Genomic DNA, 18,884 nt, shown 5'->3' with positions numbered 1-18,884 from the left:
AAATTTATATCATAAAGAGTTACTTCTTTAATATTTTATGTCAAAGCTCTAAAAAAGAAGCAGCTCGGTATACTAAGCTTCTGATGTGTGCGGGATCCGAGGAAAGGTTAGATATCTTAGCCAACATTTCCGCAAGAGGTTGTTTGCACGGCTCGAACGCATGAGCTCCAGGTAAAAGCTCTCTTCTATTACACTGTAAAGGATTACCCAAAGTAGCTTATGTTAGCCGGAATCAGTCAAATAAAACTTGTTAACCAATATCAATTCACCAAATCATGTCACCTAAATTAAATTTTAAAATAAAACTTGTTAATTGAAGGGAATTTAAAAAAGAAACAATTGCTTACTATGATGACCAAATGTGTAAGCATCGATGACAAGAAATTTGAAAAGAAAATCATAATACAGGAGCATAGTAGACTAGAGGAACTAGTTAGCAACTTGGGGTTCATGGCATGAACATTCAGATTTATAAACATGATGAGATAAAAGGTATCTCTAAACTACTATACAACTTTGAATGAATAGAACTTGAGTCAGCAACATTAAAGTTCATTCTCCTCCCAAAATAATAGGGATAAGGTTGCGTACTACTTGTGGAACTACAGTGAATTTGTTGTTGTTGCTGTTGTATTCTACTCCCAAATTAGTTGTGAACTTCTGTCTTCTGTTGTTTCCAGCAGAGACTTAATGTCTATTTCAGTACCTAAACTATTGACTCCGAGCATTACTTGTGGTAACTCTGTTGCAGAATATTGTTGCTCTATAGAATCATAATTGTCTATTGGTGGCACATATACTTCATCGCCAAATAATGTTGCAGAATATTCCTCAAGATCCCTTATGATCGCTGCGCTGAAAGCTGCTCTTGGGGTATGAAGTTGTCGGGCATTTCTGGGATTTGACATGATACTTTATTCTCTGAATTATTGAATAGGAGGAGAGACTATTGTTCTGAAGTGCTGTTACAAGGATGATTGAATGTGAGATTCTCAGGTTGAACTGAAGAGGATTGAATTAAGGTATTCTCGATAGGGGTTTCCAAGAATGGTGGTGAAGATTGCTGCTTATGAATGTAGTCCTCGGACAATGAGGAACTTAGACCAGAATACGCGTTATTTGGGATTAGAGCACAAGACAAACCTTTTTGACCAAAGTTGACAGATTTCCCATCTGTGCTCAATCTAAAACCAATAAACTCCAAACCAGAATTCGAGTTTGTGGGCTGGTTTGCATTGCCACTTTGGATGCTGAAAAGCATGTTCTTTCTCTTGTCGCCGTATACTCTGAAGTTACTACCATGAGCTATTCTTGGCACAAATGCTGAATGCTGTCCAATCAGGGCATTATGATCTGCTTCTCGCGAATTTGCAAAATCCAAGAGACCGTTCATGCCACCAGTTCCTTGCTGGAAGTATGTTTGAAATGGCTGTTGCATAGAATGAGAATATCCTCGCGAGGCGCTGAAATTTAGAGAAGATAGGTATGGTTGAACTTGAGAGAATTTCTCTTTAGCGTCATTTGATAGGATTTCATCATAGATAGAAGCAGACGAACTTTTCTGAGCTCTTTTAAGGCACAAGCGATATTTCTGCAAAAAGTATACTCTTTTTGCTTAATAGCAATTAAAATCTATCCATAATAGTATATCACAAGAATTTAATATGTCATGATTTTGAGAATGTAGACAATCAACTTGTGTGACACATGCATCAAGGGACAAGGGATAGGTTCTAGCTCTTAATGCAAAGATTTTGCTAGATATTAAATGCTTTGATCATGTGCTTACTCAAACTAGAGATTCATGTATTAATCTCAGAGATTTTGTACTAATGATGCTTTTATGATTCACATTATCCTTATTTTGGGTTGGGGGGGAGAGGAAATGCAATGTATCTAGTGATAATGGAGAAAAAGGAAAAGTAACCTGCAGGAGAGCATATCTCATGAAAATTTGATAGAAGTGATAGTAAAGGGATTCAAAGTTCTGCAGAAGATTATAGCAATATATATGAAAACACACCTGCAAATGCCTGGCAACATGTTCTCTAGTCAATCCAGGCTCATCCATGATTTCAACTATTTTCTTAGGAACAGCCTCTGAATATCAATTACGAAAAAAAAAGAAACATCATGAGTATCAACTCTCATGAATAGTTCTGTCAAGTGTCAATAACATAATTTAGAACAAAAACAAATTGACTCTCAGGTAAAATAAGGGGAGGAAATGGTTTTACTTTCATGGCCTAACTGATGAATAGCTTGCAAGAAATTTTGGTGCATCTTTGGAGTCCATACAACCCTTCGTTTCTTTTCGGTCTCTCTATTTTCTTCACTTCTGTCACTGATAGCTTTTCACTTACCCTTCGTATCACGAGCATGTATTGCTGTATCAGTATCAGCAGATGATGTGTTATCTCTACTTGTGTCTGCAGTTACATTCTGAGGCATTCTTGTAGCATTTTCATCATCATTATTTTCTTCTGCTGCTTTTCTACCTTTCTCCTTCTCTAATACCTTTTGCCAAAACTTGTTCATCTCATTTGTGTCTGAGAAACTCACAACATATGCTGCAACACTACAATCTTGGACTTGATTTTCATATTTTTCATCACCAGGTGACATTACTGTGGGAAAAATGTGCAACACCTTTACAGATTTCGTAAAATCTTGATTGCAAAAAAACAGGCATCACCATAAAAAACTTACAAATGGTAGGAAGATTGAGTTTGTTCTTAATGATTTGGAGGATGTCAACTCCATTTGTATGAAGCCTGTGGATGTTTGTAAGAACAAGATTGAAGATACTCTTTCTCTCCCAAATAACATTCAAAGCATCCATTGTTTTTTCAACAAAACAAGATTGAAGATACTCTTTCTCTCCCAAATAACATTCAAAGCATCCATTGTTTTTTCAACATGCAAAACTGATAACAAAACAGAAAGACGAGTTCAAAGTTAAATTTAACAAAGATAACAATTTCAAGAAAGACGTAGAAACTTTATAGTAGATATATACCTTGATAAGTTTGGTTGTCAAGCATATCAGAAACAATATGATGAATAGTAAAATCATCAAGGACTAGAACTATGCAGATATTTTTAGTTCCCATATCAGATGAATTGGCACCAACTCCCTGGATGTCCATGTTTTTTTTTTTTAGTGAGGTAAAAGTTTATGCAGGTTTCCAAGGAAGATGTTTAATTTGGAGGTAAGGTGGTTAATAGGGATATGATGATGTATTTTGTAAGAGTACGGGAAACACAAATTATTTCCATTAAGTGCTTTTATACTATGACTCGATCCTAAGCCAGGGATCTATCGAAAATAATCTCTCTATTTTTTCTAGTGGTATGGTCTGCATACACTCTACACTCTATCCTCTCCAGACCCCAATAGGTGAGAATACACTGGGTATGTTGTTGTTGCTTTTATACTATGACTTCTTTAACCCCTACCACCCCACCCAACCCAGCCCCCCCCAAACGCCCAATCAAACCTGTTATGTTTATGTTTGTAATGGGTATGTTGTTGCTTTTATACTATGACTTCTTTAATCCCCCACCACCCCACCCAATCCAGCCCCCCAAACGCCCAATCAAACCTGTTATGTTTATGTTTGTAATTGTAGGCCCAATGAGTCTTGCTTGAAATTTTCTATAGTAGATCAAAAAAAAAAAAATTACTTGGAAAATAACTTGGAGCACATCCTAAACATTCTAGGTTTCACCGTCTATATAAACATGATTTTTTGGTTTATCTTAACAAGTTGGTGATAGACCGTGAGTTTTCGGCAAGCTCTAAAGGCCTTTTTAGAACACGGGCTGTTGTTTTTTCGGAGTTGGTAGAACTGTTTTTGTCGGAGCTGGTGAACAACGCATTCAATAACTTCTAAACCAAATCCACTTTGGAAGAAGAGGAGAGGACCTCATCCGAGAAAGGAAGGGTCATTATGTGTTTTTTCGATCATTATTACTTTGACTAGTCATTCAACAACTCGAAAGGCTCCAAGAAGATAATTATTTCATGAAAAAAAACGAGAATTTGAGACAAACCTTTTTATAAGTTTATAAGGCATCATTTGGTGTGAGATATTAAGAAAAATTATCTCAAAATAAAATAATAGTCCCAGGATAAATTTTTTAATACATTGTTTGGCTAATAATAGTCCCGAGATAAGTTATACCTCATATTTGGTGGTATAAGTTATCCCACCTTAATTTATCCTTGGATAAAATTATAAATAATAAAAATATTCCCAAATCCATTACAAACACATTCCTCCAATCTTTTTCATCTCCTCTTAGTTCTTCAATCTCTAATTATTGCTTTTGAAATTGAAAAAAGATTATTGATATCTACTTGATTATCTAAAACGTGTAATTTATGACAAATCAAAAAGACTAAAATATCTTATTTTGGAACGACGAAAATATATGACTAAGAAAAATTAACCTCTTATTAATTGAACTTTGCATTTTTTTTCATCCCATTGCTTGTGAATTTTATAAACTTATACGCTATTTTCTTATATAAAGGATCAAAATGCACAATTAACAAATTAAAAATCAAAATATGTTAGATTCATACATAATAAGGATCAAAACTAGGTACTATAATTTTTTATATATCCGACAAAATGTAGGTACTATAATTTTTTAAGCATAGAAAAACAGAATTCAACATCAACTTTTTCCTTCCAAGTGTTATTTTTGTGAATTGATGACACAAAAAATTCTTACTACATAATGAAAAGATTAATTAAAGTAGATTTTATAATAATAATTACCATTCACTGGTAATCTGTAAAATATTTTAGCAACTACAAAGGTGTTGCCTAGTTTTAATACATATTATCATTTCACAATCAACTTCATTGTTCAATTATATATTTTAAATTAAATAATTTTTTAATCACTTGAAAATTGATATTGTATATATCAATTAAAATGAATTTTAATATTCTATATTATATGAGTGATATGTGTTTAACTGAAGTAAAATAAACAACAAATCTTCTTTTACTTTAACAAACTTAATTTGAAAGTTTTTATTTCAAACTAAATAAGATTTAGTAAGATTTTTTTTAAAACACACATGGCATAATCATGGGAAGGAACATGCAAAAAAATTAAAGCTAAATAAGATGAAAGTTTCATTTTTAAAATACACATGATATAATCATGAAAATGCACACACACAAAAAAAATTAAGCTAAATAAGATGAAAGTTTTAATTTTTTAGAATAAATATTTAAAGCTTGAAAAGAAATATATAAAAAAAAAGTTAAATAAGATGGAGGGTATTTTGGTAATTAATTAATTTATTCTTAGAAATTATACCATGCATATTACTTTGAGTACAACAAACCAAATACTCAATAAAATATAATCCCAGCATAACTAATCTCAATATAATTTATCCCATCATAACTTATCCCCACATAACTGCATTCCCAACCAAACGACCCCAACTGAATAGATGAACAAGGATGGCTTAAATATTAAAATGGGTGAATTGGGAATTTCTTTAATAGGGTAAAGGGGAGAAATTAGAATTAGGCCCTCTTTTTCCTATTCTATCCGTATTTTACTATGTATGATTAGGTGTATTTATTTCCTGCATCCCTGAAACAAATTTAGAAGCATATAATTAGTTTACTTTAACGAATAAGCTTGACATGATTCATGAGAATTCAAAAATCCTAATCAGTAAAATACAAAATTCAAATATATATAAATATATATTTGTAATAATAATAATTGAAGGAAACTTGAAGCGACAAGTGTTACCTACAGTCACAAATTTGAGTTGTCTCCCTATGAGCTATGAAAGCAGTCGTTAATGCTTGTATTAGGGTAGACTGTCTACATCACACCCCTTGAAGCACTCGTTACTGTCTCCATCACACCCCTTGAAGCAGTCATTAATGCTTGTATTAGGGTAGAATGTCTACATTACATCACACCCCTTGAAGACCCTTTACTAAACCATGCTTAGTGCACCGAACAGCCCTAATTGCACTCCCTAAACTAAATCACATCTGGCATTTTACCTTCTCACTTGTGCACACACCTGTGCGGGCGTTATACACTTCACAGTATAGAGAATAAAACTTAAAAATAAAAGAACTATTATAGTTCGCCCCAATGCTGCAAATAGCTCATCTACATTTACCTCATTTAACAGGTCAGCTTGCATATACCAAAATGGGGAACCAAATAAAATAAAAGAATAATATGCACATTATTCTGACTATTGCTGCCTAAGAAACGAATTAACCTACATTTACCTCAATTACAAGTGAGCATGCATTTACCAAATGGGGAAAATAACAAAAATAAAGATTAATATGCACATCACTGTGCTAACCAATTTACAGGATGCAAAATATTGGATAATGCTGCATGGCTAATCGAACAAAAGCTTGCGTCTAACTGACTTGGAGTAGTTCCGAATGGGTTCCTTATCTCTCTCTACAGAAGTATCCGCACTGATCTTTGAACATCCAGCTTCTTTCTCCCCTGGTGCCTCATGACTAGGGACCTTGGATGATCGATAGAAGTTAGTGATGCTGAGTTGAACACCTCTTGGTGATTCTGAATTTGCAGACTTCATTGGTCTTTTTCTACGTGATTTTGATTCTTTTAGTTCCTGGGATATCACAAATGAACATTTTAGAAAACAAAACAAACATTCTTGCTGAATGGAATGGGGGTGGTCGGGGTCAAAGTAGGGTAGCGAAATAGTTTACATCATTCTTCACCTTGTCTCTCAAGAACTGGGACACCTTTTCCGGGAAAGCATTCTGTACAAGCACCATATCTTCTTCAGTTGACAAAAAGCTGCATTCATCCTTGTCATGAATCTGCAGCGCACCAGGTTCATCAAGTAAATCTGTGGACTCATCAGCTATTACCGGCTCCTGCTCTGTATCAGAGTCTTCAGAAGGCATGCAGATTACATTGCTCTTTTCACGTGATGGTTTCTTCCAATTGATTACGTAAACTTGATGTCCAAATTTCGTCTTCACTCGCTGAATGGAGTCAAATTCATATTGTCCCCCTAACAATTGATCTTTGGAATTTGACGCCACATCTCTTAGAAATATGGTGGATAACATAGGAAACATTCGTTGACGTGTATAAGATGGCTCCCAGTGCTGATAATAAGCCAGATAATCAACTATCATATCAGTCTTTGGATTTCCCCATGACAAATGATAATCACCATCTGTAAAAAAAATTGCCATGACGGTGAACAAGGTTCAGAAAGATATAAAATAAAAAAAAGGAACTTGTTTTGAATTGATTGTAGACAAACATGCAGCAAGAGGCCACCTTATATCGGAGTTCAGACTACTAAAATAAGAGAAATTTACACAAATATGAGACAGTGGAAGTTTTAGGGAATGTTTTCTGTTAGAACCGTCTCATAGAAGAAACAACAATCGTAAACTTAGGACGAGAAAATAAAAGTCAGCCAGAAGCTTTTAAGGTGTACCAAGATCATAGGGCCGCTAATACTATATAGAAAAATATAAGAGAAAAGAAATAAACTTGCTAGAATTGACTGTCGAAAATATACAAGAGGACTCCTTAATATGAAATACAGAAAGTTACTAAATAGAAATAACATAACATGAAATAATGAAAATCTAGAGTAAGGCAACATTCCTGTTTATATTAGCAGATTTACCTCACCAAAATCTAGAGTAAGGCAAGAATCCTATTGATATAGCAGATTTATCTCACAATTTGAGCTAAGTTTTAAGGCTTAAGCTAGGCCTATCCCTAATGTTGAACTACGGTTGGGCCACCCACGGCCAATGAGATATCTTCCCACTCTAATTAGCCCCAGAGCGTGCCAGGGGGTGGGGGTGGTTATGGTCTTGGGCAATATCCTTGCTACTTGAGCAAGTTTTCTGGATTGATTTAGGCACAATATCTAATTTGTTTACAAGAGGCTAGGAAAATCACACAAGTAGAGCTGAAAATGAAGACCGAAAATGTAGAAAAGGAGGACTGAGGATGGTGGAAAATCCATTGGCTCTAGCGAGTAAAACAGCAGATAGAATGATAAAACGAAAATTTTACTTCCCTCCTTATAAAGCAGTGGGTTCACATTTACAAAAACAAATTCAAGAATAAGATGCCGTCGTGACTGAGGTAAACTTAAATAAATCAAAATAAGAGAAGACCCAATTATTCACATGCAAATTGTGTTTGTACTTGTTTTCTCAAGTCTCTTTCTCTAGCAAATAGCACCACAAACTGGCAGACCATAAATGAATTCTATTAGCATAATTACCAGTTCACTCACCATATTGCTGTTGCTTGTTCAAGTACATTTCTGTGATCTCATTGTTTGGAAAATTCTGCTCCGAGGCTATCTTTCTGCAAACTTTAAGCTTCCAATTCTCATTTCTTTTCTGCTCTTTTTCTTTATTATTCTGTCATACAAAACCAGTACACCACAGCCAGCGTTAGTGAAGAACTAAACCAGCAGGAAATAGGAATGCCCTGAATCACATGAGGCTGAATAACATATCATTCTCGTAAATCACAAGAGGCTGACAGACTGGCGGAATAACATATCATTCTCGTAAATCACAAGAGGCTGACAGGTGTACCATATCACATGGGGAGCAATTACACTTGAAGCCCAATGGCTTCTGAATGCAACCCTCATTGGTGGTGGAACTGCAGTAGTGACAAGCGAACTTGAGGTGAGCTTTCTTGCTGCCGGGATGCCCACAGACTGAACAATGTGGCACTTTGGTCTTCCGAGGGCTCTCATCTGAACTGGGTATAGAACTACTGTCTAAGTTGAAGTCAGGCTGAAACGCTTGTAGATCTCCTCCACCTATTTCCTGCAACCTGCATTAACAGGCAATTAACTGTAAAGAGTACTCACACACCACTAATCATTGTTTTCATAGAAACAACTTAAATTGGAAAATATCATAATTGAATTTCCATGCCCCATAATCCACCTGCCCACTCAGATCAAAAGGAATACAAACCTATACAAGATCTCATCATCACTAAAAGATTTGACAAAACGACATGCCGTTTCAAGCCCGATCCCGGGGACACCAGTTAAGTTGTGGTCATTTCCCACCAAAAGCGAAATTGCTATCAACTGATTCCTCCTCAGCCCAAGACCAGATTCAATATCCAACATGTGATAGCACTCAAATGGTTCCTGCACCAAAAATGAGATGAGTCTTTATGGAACTCTCTCAACTTGTTTCACTAGATAAATAACTCCACTGGTCTTTCATACAATACAAAGTTCATGAAAAATCTTATCAACAGTAAAGCTAGCACATCCCTTTCTGATAGAAAATATTTAGACAGAAAGCAAGTGAAATTTTAAAAGTACTAAACTAAATATGAACTAAGAAACTAAAAGAACTACAAAAGAGTACCACTAGAATACTTCTCTCTATATGAAGTGTTGGTCTGTTACTTATGACTATTATAAATAGTTAACTATGACAAACATATAACAAATATTCATATAGAATAACAAGAGAGCCTAAATCACATTTTCCCTGTAATTGATGTTATAAATCTTTCTTTTTTGTAAAAGTAAAACAAATATTTAAAAAAGACGAAGAAGTCAAACTCTATGATAAGAAAATTTAAAGACATATTAGCACTATTATATTTATTTATGAACACCTATTTAGTTAGGTATCATATATCTATTCTATTACAATTTTTGGTAAGAACAATAACTCATTTAGTTTAAAAAAATTTTTCTAGCATTTGCTCATGTATGAGAACTAATTGTAGGACTGTGCGCCCACCATATCCCATAAACAGGAAATAAAAACAGAAGGAGAAAAGATTCACAAACAGAATAAAAGAAGAGCAACCTAACCTTGTAAAACATGACAATAAAATAAGAGCTTATATCTGTCATATGTTTTGTTTGTACCACATTTAAATACGTGCTAACAAAAAGTTTGCATCTTTCATATGTTCTCTACACAAAAATACTTGGGAGCATTGTAATAGCATCTATTTTAACCACAATCCCATGTGAAAGGAGAGTGTAATAGCATCCTAGTTTAACCATGACCTCATGCAAAACAAGAGACCAAGCACACTTACATTGGAGTTGGGTTGCATGTTTTTGATAACACAATTGGCTCCAAAGAGAAATGCATCACTGTCAGAAGTAATACAAGCATCAACTAGTCCTTCTCTATTCAACTGCGCACAGAGTGCTTCAGCTTCTCCTTTTGCTTTTAGGACTGGTACTCCAAGAAGTTCAAGCAACTCCTAATGGAACATAGTAATTTATACTTGAGTTAACAACTGGAAACATGTCACATTAGCAGCTATGCAAGAAAGGAAGGTCAAGCTCACCAAAAATCAAAAGAGGAACTTCCATGTGTGGTGACTTGTAAAAGTAATGGGAAATTGGATAAGTCGACAATAAGAGACTGTCCTGCTTGTGGTAAGGAGATTAGGACAAAACATCCACGTATTTTCCATAGGACAAGCTAAACTAATTACAATCTATAATCTTTTCTCATCTAATACAGGGAAGTTGTATATATCTATACATGATCTTGCGTGAGCTGACCATATAGCAACCTAAAGTGTGGACTCCTATTATGACACAACCCTCAGTTTCCTTCACTTTTCATATAATAGTATATTATTATTCCTTCCATCTAAAAAGATTGACTTGATAAACTTTTGCATCTCATGGAGAACGCACAAAGCAACATGAAAGTGACTAAAATTTGCATCATTTCACCCAATGTTGGGTCAGTGAAAACTGAGATATTAGGACATGTTATAATTCCCTAAAAGCATGGGATGGTCTATCTTACTAGCTCTTCAAAAGAAAGTATGTGAATAGCTCCTTAACCAAAATAGCTTTCTATTCCTACTACCCAATTTCTTGGCGGTAAGTTATCCAACAAATTACCATTGCCACAATACTTGCTACGATGTCAAAAACTTGTTCATGAAAAAGACTTTTACATATTAAAAAACCCTAGACCAGTGTCATACTAAACTGCAAAGGAAAAATCTTGAGATCAAAAGAAACACAAAGATACATGTTGATAAGAGAGTCAAAACAAAAATAGTGACAGTATACAAACTTACAACACATTCTTTCTCGCATTTCTGAAATTCCTTGTTCCTTTCAATTGAAATGCCATCCTTAGCCACTGGCAAACTTGATAAATCAATTCCTGATGTCCGAAAAAATCGTGCAATCCTTGCCTGAGACTTAAGTGGTGATGCAGTACCATCCGAGACGAAAACAGGAAATGCTCCAAACTACAAAAACACAGACAATACTTCCCTCAATACTTAAAAGTTCGCCAAGCAGCAATTTTTTGCTCCCATAGTCCTTACAAAGAATGTTCTTATCTTATTATCAAAAGCTCTTGACATTAACTCTACCTATCTAAATCATATTGCAATGCATATCAATACTACAACAACAACAACATAAGACACAGCACGAAATCCCACACGTGGGGTCTGGGAAGGATAGAGGGTATGCAGACCTTACCACTACCTTGTGGAGGTAGGGAGGCTGTTTCTAAAAGACCCTCGGCTCAAAGTGTAGCAAATCCAAGTACAAAGAAGAAGGGAACAGTAAAGAAAACATAGCAAATAACAAGGGAAGCAGTGCAAAGCCTACAAGAAAGGACCAACAACAAAAACAATAGTTGATAATCGAAACACAATAAACAACAGACATAATTCAAATACACAATGTTGATACAAATATTCTACTTCCACTAGTATGAAACTGAGACATAATTGATTGACATTGTATAGACAATGATGATCAGAGTCAAATATGCCGTAAATACATTTGTTAAGTAAGCTAAATAATACCACCCCAACCCCCCAACCCCACCCCACAGAAAAGAAAAAGTAAAGAGAACTCACCAAGTTTGCTCTTTTCCATTAAAAGAACACAACCCCACCAATTATTTTTCTTTCAAAAACAAGAAAAAGAATACAAATTCTTAACTGGGGTGCTGTGTAACTAATATCATACCTTAGATAAAAGATTGATGGTACGGAAGAAGATGAGTCGTATATGTGGATTTCGAATTTGGCCTTTGAGTGCAGTTTCTTGCTGAACGATCCAATATGATAAGTCTACAGCAACACGCTTATTTCTCAAGAAATCAAAACCTTCTGATCGAGCGTAGGGTTTCAGTAAATCCCAGAAATTTCCAGCAACCCCCATTTCATTATATCAGAGTTGCAAATTGAAACAGAGGAAGAAGAAGAAGAAGGGGAATTTTAGCCGTTGTGAAACTCAAGCGACTGTTAAGAACAGAAAAAATATTGGGCTTTTTTTTACCTGTAAACAAGCCCAATGCTGAGCAATTTCTTGGTCGGCCCATGATTTGGTTGTAACTTTTCGGGAAAATTTCATAACTAGCGAACTTTTATGATCATAATTAGGACTTTCATAGTAACTGTTTCATAATTACATAAAATAGTAAGTTGTATTCTGTATTTTAAACAAAGTTTGCTAGCTAAATACATATACAAACAAAATTACAGCCCCTTATTCAACTCAAATCGGCTAATTTAACTCAATCTCTTCTCTTAAATTATGCCATGTATTTAATTTTGAAGATTCCTTTTTTATAAATGACTTTTATTAACCAGTGTGTTGTTATTATTCAACTATTGAAATCAAAATTCAAATTCAAGTAATGAAAAGTGACTAAATATCATCATATGAGAGTACGGAATAATTGAACACTAGATCAAATGAGTATAAGAAAGAGCAATGGTTATAACAACCAATTATTCAAAACAAACGTGTGCATTGAAAATGAGTAGTTGTTCTTAAACGCTACTTGTTCCATGAACACCCACAAGTTACAACCATCACTCTTCTTTATGCTTATAAGAAATGTCTAATCTTATTTGATGATATCTAATTGTTTTGCATTGCTTGCATGATGCTTATTTATTTTATTTCACCTTTTTTTTAATCTCATCTCACTGATTTACAACTATAACATGCCTTAAATATCACTTAATCATGTTCAAAAGCGATTTGGTGTCACAATTGATGTATCTAAATTGTTTTACAATGTTTGAAAGGTGTAAATTGTCATACATTAATTTTATTTAATTTAATTTCTTTTATTTTTTCATTATTTTAACTTGTCCATATATTCAGATAGTTGATCATAGACTTATGAGTTGGTGAACAATCGATTTCTCAAAAAATTTGATAATCTATCTATAATGTGTTGAAATGAACGACGACGTCAATATATAATAAATAATTTGCATAGTCTAGTATTTCTTCAATCTTTTCTTACTTCGTCAATTTTAAGAAGCTCCAACTGCACTTTATTTAAAATTACAACTCTTTCAGGCCATACAATAATAGCATCTATAGTAAACCTTATTAATCGATTATAGAAGACATAAACATTCGTTAGATCTTTTCGAATGGTCTATTTTTTGGTAGCCCTACTATAAAAATGAAATGGACCTTTTTGAGTTTCTCCATGTTCATTTATTCATTCTTTTCTCATTTTGATTCAACAATAATAATGTATCCCTTTCTTAATTTGAAACTCCTTAGTTTGTTTCAAAACTTTAATTCGTTGCATTATTTCGATGGTTGTTTGAAAAACGATATCAATTACTGTACAAAAATCAGGTAAGAAGACGACTACAGTCTATTAAGTCTAGGATCATAAATAAACTTGTCATCCTTATGCAAATTTTTGATACACTAACCGATGAAGTCCATCTACAATCGACAAGGACAGTCATAATTCATCAACAATCAAACAACTATCAATTTAAAAACACAAATTTTCAGTAAAATTAAACCTCATTTTTTAAAAAAAATTCAAATTTTTTCATCCAAATCAAACAAATACCTAATCAACCAAACAGTCTATTAATAGAACAACAAAAACATATGGTGAAATCAACCCCCACAAGAACATGCATTTAAAACACCATTACATTAAAGAAGAATTTGAAGAAACCTGAATTTCTTGGCATATTAGCTGATCAAATTCGCGAGAAAATTTCACCATGCAATCGACAAGGACAATCATAATCCATCAACAATCAAACAAATATCAACTTAAAAACAAAAATTTCTAGTAAAATCAACCCCGTTTTTTTTTTTCTAAATAATTTTTTTTTCTTTAAAATCAACTCAATCACCACAAATCAAAACTGAAAAAAAAAAAAACCAAAAAAGACTCCATCGATACGAAACTCAAATTACTCGGAAGATGAAGAGAAATTATTTGAAGTGGAAGCTGAAAGATCTTAAAGCTTTGTAGAAGATAGAAATAAAAAATGAGGGTTGGGGTAGGGGAAGGGGTGATGACAATGATTGTGACTGAGAGTGAAGAAAGTGAAAATTAATATTGATATTTAAAAAAAAAGTGAGGGTGAAAAGTATTTAAAAAAGACTTAAGTTATGACAACAACTTTTGAGACTTTACAAATTAGCCAATATCGCACAACTTTTCTATTTTTTCCCCATGAACCCTAAAATATTAATCTAAGAAGTAATAAGTTTCTTTTTTTCTCAAATAAGCTTTCAAAGTGTCCCTTTCCCCAAATCTTCTCACGTTAGTCACCACTCTTAACGCTTGCCGTTGTGTAAATTCCACTTCACAAAATTTTAGAAACCTCAACGTAAAAATTTTAACGGTCCCTGCTTTTAAAGACAATTAATTAAAGAAAAAGACATAAACAATTTACAGTATAAACATCTCGCAGTTGAAAAATTCTCATAAACTTATTTGCAGTATACTGGATGTTGTAAACATTCTAGAACTCAACCTTAAGATATTTAAAGTTTTTTTTTTTTTTTTGGTTTTTATTGCTTGGCAGTGGTGCAAAATGGGCAAAGCAAAAGGAAATAATTGACAACTAAGAAACAAACATGATGATATTATTTGAAAGAATAGGCAGCATTATATATGGTCGTGTTGCCACATAGGTGAAAAATTATGTGGAAGCAAACAGGCCACGGGACTATCATTATATAGACAAGTCCAATTTTGATCAATAAATTTAACAAATCATTATTTTTTTGTGTATATATAGGGGGGATTCATGTATACGAGAGTAATTAGTTTCAAATTTGTTAGTATATGGACCAGCATTATGACATAAATACCTCCAAAAATTATTTTTAAAAAAAGGTTGAGACTATATATTATTGAATATAAGACTACATGTATGGGATCAAAAAGAAAATAGTAACATCTTTCAATTGTCTGATTAATTAGTCTAATAATATAATATTTGATTCGTGCTTTTTTTTTTTTTTTATAGATAATACTTGTATAAATTATGTGGTAATTTTTATATATTATTTCATGCATGGTAAAATATGGAACAACAATGGGTGTATAATTAGTAGTAAACGGGTTAAAATAACTAAAATAACAATTAACAGAAACCTTTCTATTAGAAGTAATTTTAATGTTAAAAATATTTTAAATAATACACCATCTATACCCTTTTTTTGCACAACAAATCAATTCTAAAGAGGAATAACCACTACATACATTACAATCTTTGCATTCCTAATCCCTATTATAAATATATACACTATATACAAAGCATTACGATCTTGCATTAAAACTTATTAATACTATATTATTAATCTCTATATGTTTTACAACGACTACATTATTAATCCTTACATTTAATTTAATTAATATTAAACCAAATGACCCTTAGCGAAGAGCACGAGGACTAGAGAGAACTATATAGGATAAATTCCACAAGTCGCATTGTTGGACAATAAAATTTCGAGGCCGAAAAATAAATAATTCAAGACAAGAAAATATTGCAACAATCAATTTTATTGATTTCAATAAGTGAGTGTTACAATCTCTATGAATCCTCTAATTCGTCTTTTCAAATATAAATTCAAGAGCTTGAAACTTGATCTTAAATTTGAACTTGATTTGTTGATTTGAGGGACTTGATCTTGACTTGTGCTTGAATTCAAGGGCTTTTGAGCTTGTTCTTGAATATTACGGTCTTGATCTCGAATCTTGATGAACTTGATTTTGGATGCTTGAGTTTTTAGAAAAATTGCGGCGTTTGATCCACGAGCTTTCTCTTGCTACTTGTTAGAGGTCTGAGGCGGTCCTCTTTATGAATTATGAGCCCCTATTTATAGTTGTAGGAAAGGAAGAGTCATGATGAATATGGACTTCCTTTGACCAATCAGATTTAAGTGATGTGGCGCCTTTTATGGGCTTTTATTTCATGGGTCTGCTGCATCAGTTTGACTTGTGGCACGGTCCTATTGGCTCCTTCACTTGACTTGGCATGCCACGTCATTTGACACGTGACGCTTATTTGGGCCTCTAGAATATGACAATATCTTGGGCTTAGTAAAGTGGGCTCATCATTTGTAGCCCAAATTAATGGACCAACCCAATAAATATTGGGCCTTATTTAAATCCATACTTATTTGAACTTAAATAATTAATTCAATTATATTAATCCGTAATATTTATTTGGGACTAATATACTTTGAATTTAATAGAATCCGAATTTTGTACGGATTTAAATTTAATAAAATTGCATCGCCCACAAATGCCCCCTACTTCAAGACTTGTCGAGACATTTATTATTTTGAAGACTAGTCTTGAAGTATGATTATGTAAGCATGTTTCCTTCGTGCTTCAACGATCCTCATACCTATGAGTACCTCATTCAAAAAATTCAAGCCGAACCATATTGATATTGCCTCTCAAAACTCTCTCCTTTTTTCCCATGAATTTCTATACTTAAAACCCATTGGTAAGGTATGATATTCAATTTCAAACAGATTTTGGAAGACTTTTTCATCGCCTTACATAGTCAGGAATAAAAATCTTCCGATTTGAACTTAGATTGGAGAAGCAAAAAACACTAAATTTGAATTTGTTTGGGAGAAGAAAATAATATCCAATTTGAATTTGGAGATGAAAGTTATTCCAATCAGAATTTATATTGGAGAAGGAAACAATCTCCAATTTGATTTTGGAGATAGAAGCTATTCCAATCTGAATTTATATTGGAGAAGGAAACAATCTCCAATTTGAATTTGGAGTTGAAAATTATTCCAATCTGAATTTATATTAGAGAAGGAAACAATCTCCAATTTGAATTTGTAGATGGAAATTATTCCAATCTGAATTTATATATGAGAAGAAAGCATCCATCCTACAACTCTATAAAATGAGGTAATTACCCACTTTTTCAATATCAATTTTGGAGTTTTCAAGTCATCAATAATATTGAGGTAATTTCTTTTGCTCCCACTTTTCTCTTGTTTTCATCACTTTTTTTCAGCACAGCATGTTAGTGGTAGAAAATTCATATCTCATTGTAGGAATATTGAAATCATGATCCGTTTGATGTTCCAGAAACTAGACTTCAAGATCTATAACATAGTCAAAATTTAGAATTAAACTCCTTCAATATAATTCTTGATAATTTTTTGAAGTTAGCCCTGAATTTTATCATGCTGAAAATTTCAGATTTGCGCGTCTTTACCAAAACTTTCATATCTTGAAGTAGGAAGGATCAAATCACAAGCCGCTTGATTCTTGTGAAATTAGACACAAAGATCTATAACATATCCAAAATTCATAATTTAATACAATTGAGATATTTTCAGGTGTTATCCCGAAATCAACATTGAGTTTTGATGCATCAACAATTTCAGATTTTCGTGATATCACCAAAAAATTATATCTCAATGTGAGAGTATTAAAATTATGATCCGCTTGATCCTATAGATGCCGAAAACATGCATGTATAACATATTCAAAATTTGAATTTTAAAACTTCTTAGATTTTTCTGGATGATTTTCTTTTTTGAAGGTGACCGTATATGCTACCTGGCAGAGGATTCTAGATTTTTATCGCCTCATCAAATAATTTATATCTTGATATGGAACCATCGCCATCAATGGGAGTTTTGGTTGATTAAAACTCTATTTTGAGGGATTTATTATCATCAAGGCATCTTATATCAATCCAAGTTGGTGATATGCAACTTTCAAGATCGTAGCGCTCTAACAGGTAACATCCTTTCTATTTGTATTTTTACTATCTTTCTTGTTTTTTCCTTTTTTTTTGCAAGGTTGAAACAAATAGCAATATACAACCATTGGCTTACGGTACGAGAGTTTAATTTCACCTCCGTACACTCTAAGATCGACCAATTTTTTCTTAAAGACGGTGGACGTCGACTTAAGGTGTCCGAGGCTTCGTTACCTCAAGACCCGACCAATTTTGCTCGAATATGGTGGACATAGGCTTAAGGTATGCGAGGCTTCGTCATCTCAAGACCCGACCAATTTTGCTCGAAGACAGTGGACGTCGGCTTAAGGTGTGCGAGGCTTCGTCACCTCAAGACCGACCAATTTTACTTGAAGACGGTGGACGTCGACTTAAGGTGTGCGAGGCTTCGTTACCTCAAGACCCGACCAATTTTGCTCGAAGACGGTGGACGTTTGCTTAAGGTGTGCGAGGCTTCGTCACTTGAAGACCCGACCAATTTTTCTCGAAGACGGTCCCTTTTCATAACAAATCCATCAGAATGCCAGCTTAGGGTGCAAAGGGGCAAATCTTGTCCACCTTAAGACATGAAAATTTTTATATCCTTTTAAGGATAAACACGTAAGAGACCAGCTTAAGGTGCAAAGGAACAAATTTTGTCCACCTTAAGACATGAAAATTTTTTATATCAGGATAAACACGTAAGAGGCCAGCTTAAGGTGCAAAGGGACAAATTTTGTCCACCTTAAGACATGAAAATTTTTATATCCTTTTAAGGATAAACCCGTTAGAGGCCAACTTAAGGTGCA

At 33.7% G+C, this 18,884-nt stretch overlaps 2 protein-coding genes and 1 long non-coding RNA gene across 3 annotated transcripts; 1 reads left to right on the top strand and 2 right to left on the bottom strand.

Annotated features, from left to right (window-relative positions):
• Positions 1 to 46: 46 nt before the first annotated feature.
• On the top strand, positions 47 to 1,851 carry LOC124886795. The gene is made up of 2 exons (XR_007044207.1): positions 47 to 171; positions 824 to 1,851. It is a non-coding gene; the product is annotated as an uncharacterized LOC124886795 (long non-coding RNA).
• LOC107872790 (two-component response regulator ARR14) lies at positions 947 to 3,430 on the bottom strand. The gene is made up of 5 exons (XM_016719395.2): positions 3,020 to 3,430; positions 2,710 to 2,927; positions 2,238 to 2,627; positions 2,024 to 2,100; positions 947 to 1,591 (listed from the first exon to the last, which is right to left on the bottom strand). The coding sequence occupies exons 3-5, from the start codon at positions 2,281 to 2,283 to the stop codon at positions 947 to 949; spliced, it is 768 nt and encodes a 255-aa protein (XP_016574881.1). The 5' UTR covers positions 2,284 to 2,627; positions 2,710 to 2,927; positions 3,020 to 3,430.
• A 2,721-nt stretch (positions 3,431 to 6,151) lies between these two features.
• Positions 6,152 to 12,330, bottom strand: LOC107872766 (flap endonuclease GEN-like 1). The gene is made up of 8 exons (XM_016719366.2): positions 12,050 to 12,330; positions 11,137 to 11,313; positions 10,126 to 10,296; positions 9,027 to 9,208; positions 8,634 to 8,880; positions 8,324 to 8,453; positions 6,768 to 7,234; positions 6,152 to 6,655 (listed from the first exon to the last, which is right to left on the bottom strand). Exons 1-8 carry the CDS (start codon positions 12,242 to 12,244, stop codon positions 6,413 to 6,415), a joined length of 1,812 nt encoding a protein of 603 aa, XP_016574852.1. The 5' UTR covers positions 12,245 to 12,330; the 3' UTR covers positions 6,152 to 6,412.
• Between the last annotated feature and the right edge of the window lie 6,554 nt (positions 12,331 to 18,884).

This window comes from Capsicum annuum, chromosome 1 (genome assembly GCF_002878395.1).
Source record: "Capsicum annuum cultivar UCD-10X-F1 chromosome 1, UCD10Xv1.1, whole genome shotgun sequence".
In the NCBI taxonomy this organism is placed as follows: Eukaryota; Viridiplantae; Streptophyta; class Magnoliopsida; order Solanales; family Solanaceae; genus Capsicum; species Capsicum annuum.
The sequence above is the reverse complement of the archived record's forward strand: the minus strand, read 5'-3'. Positions and strand labels throughout refer to the sequence as shown.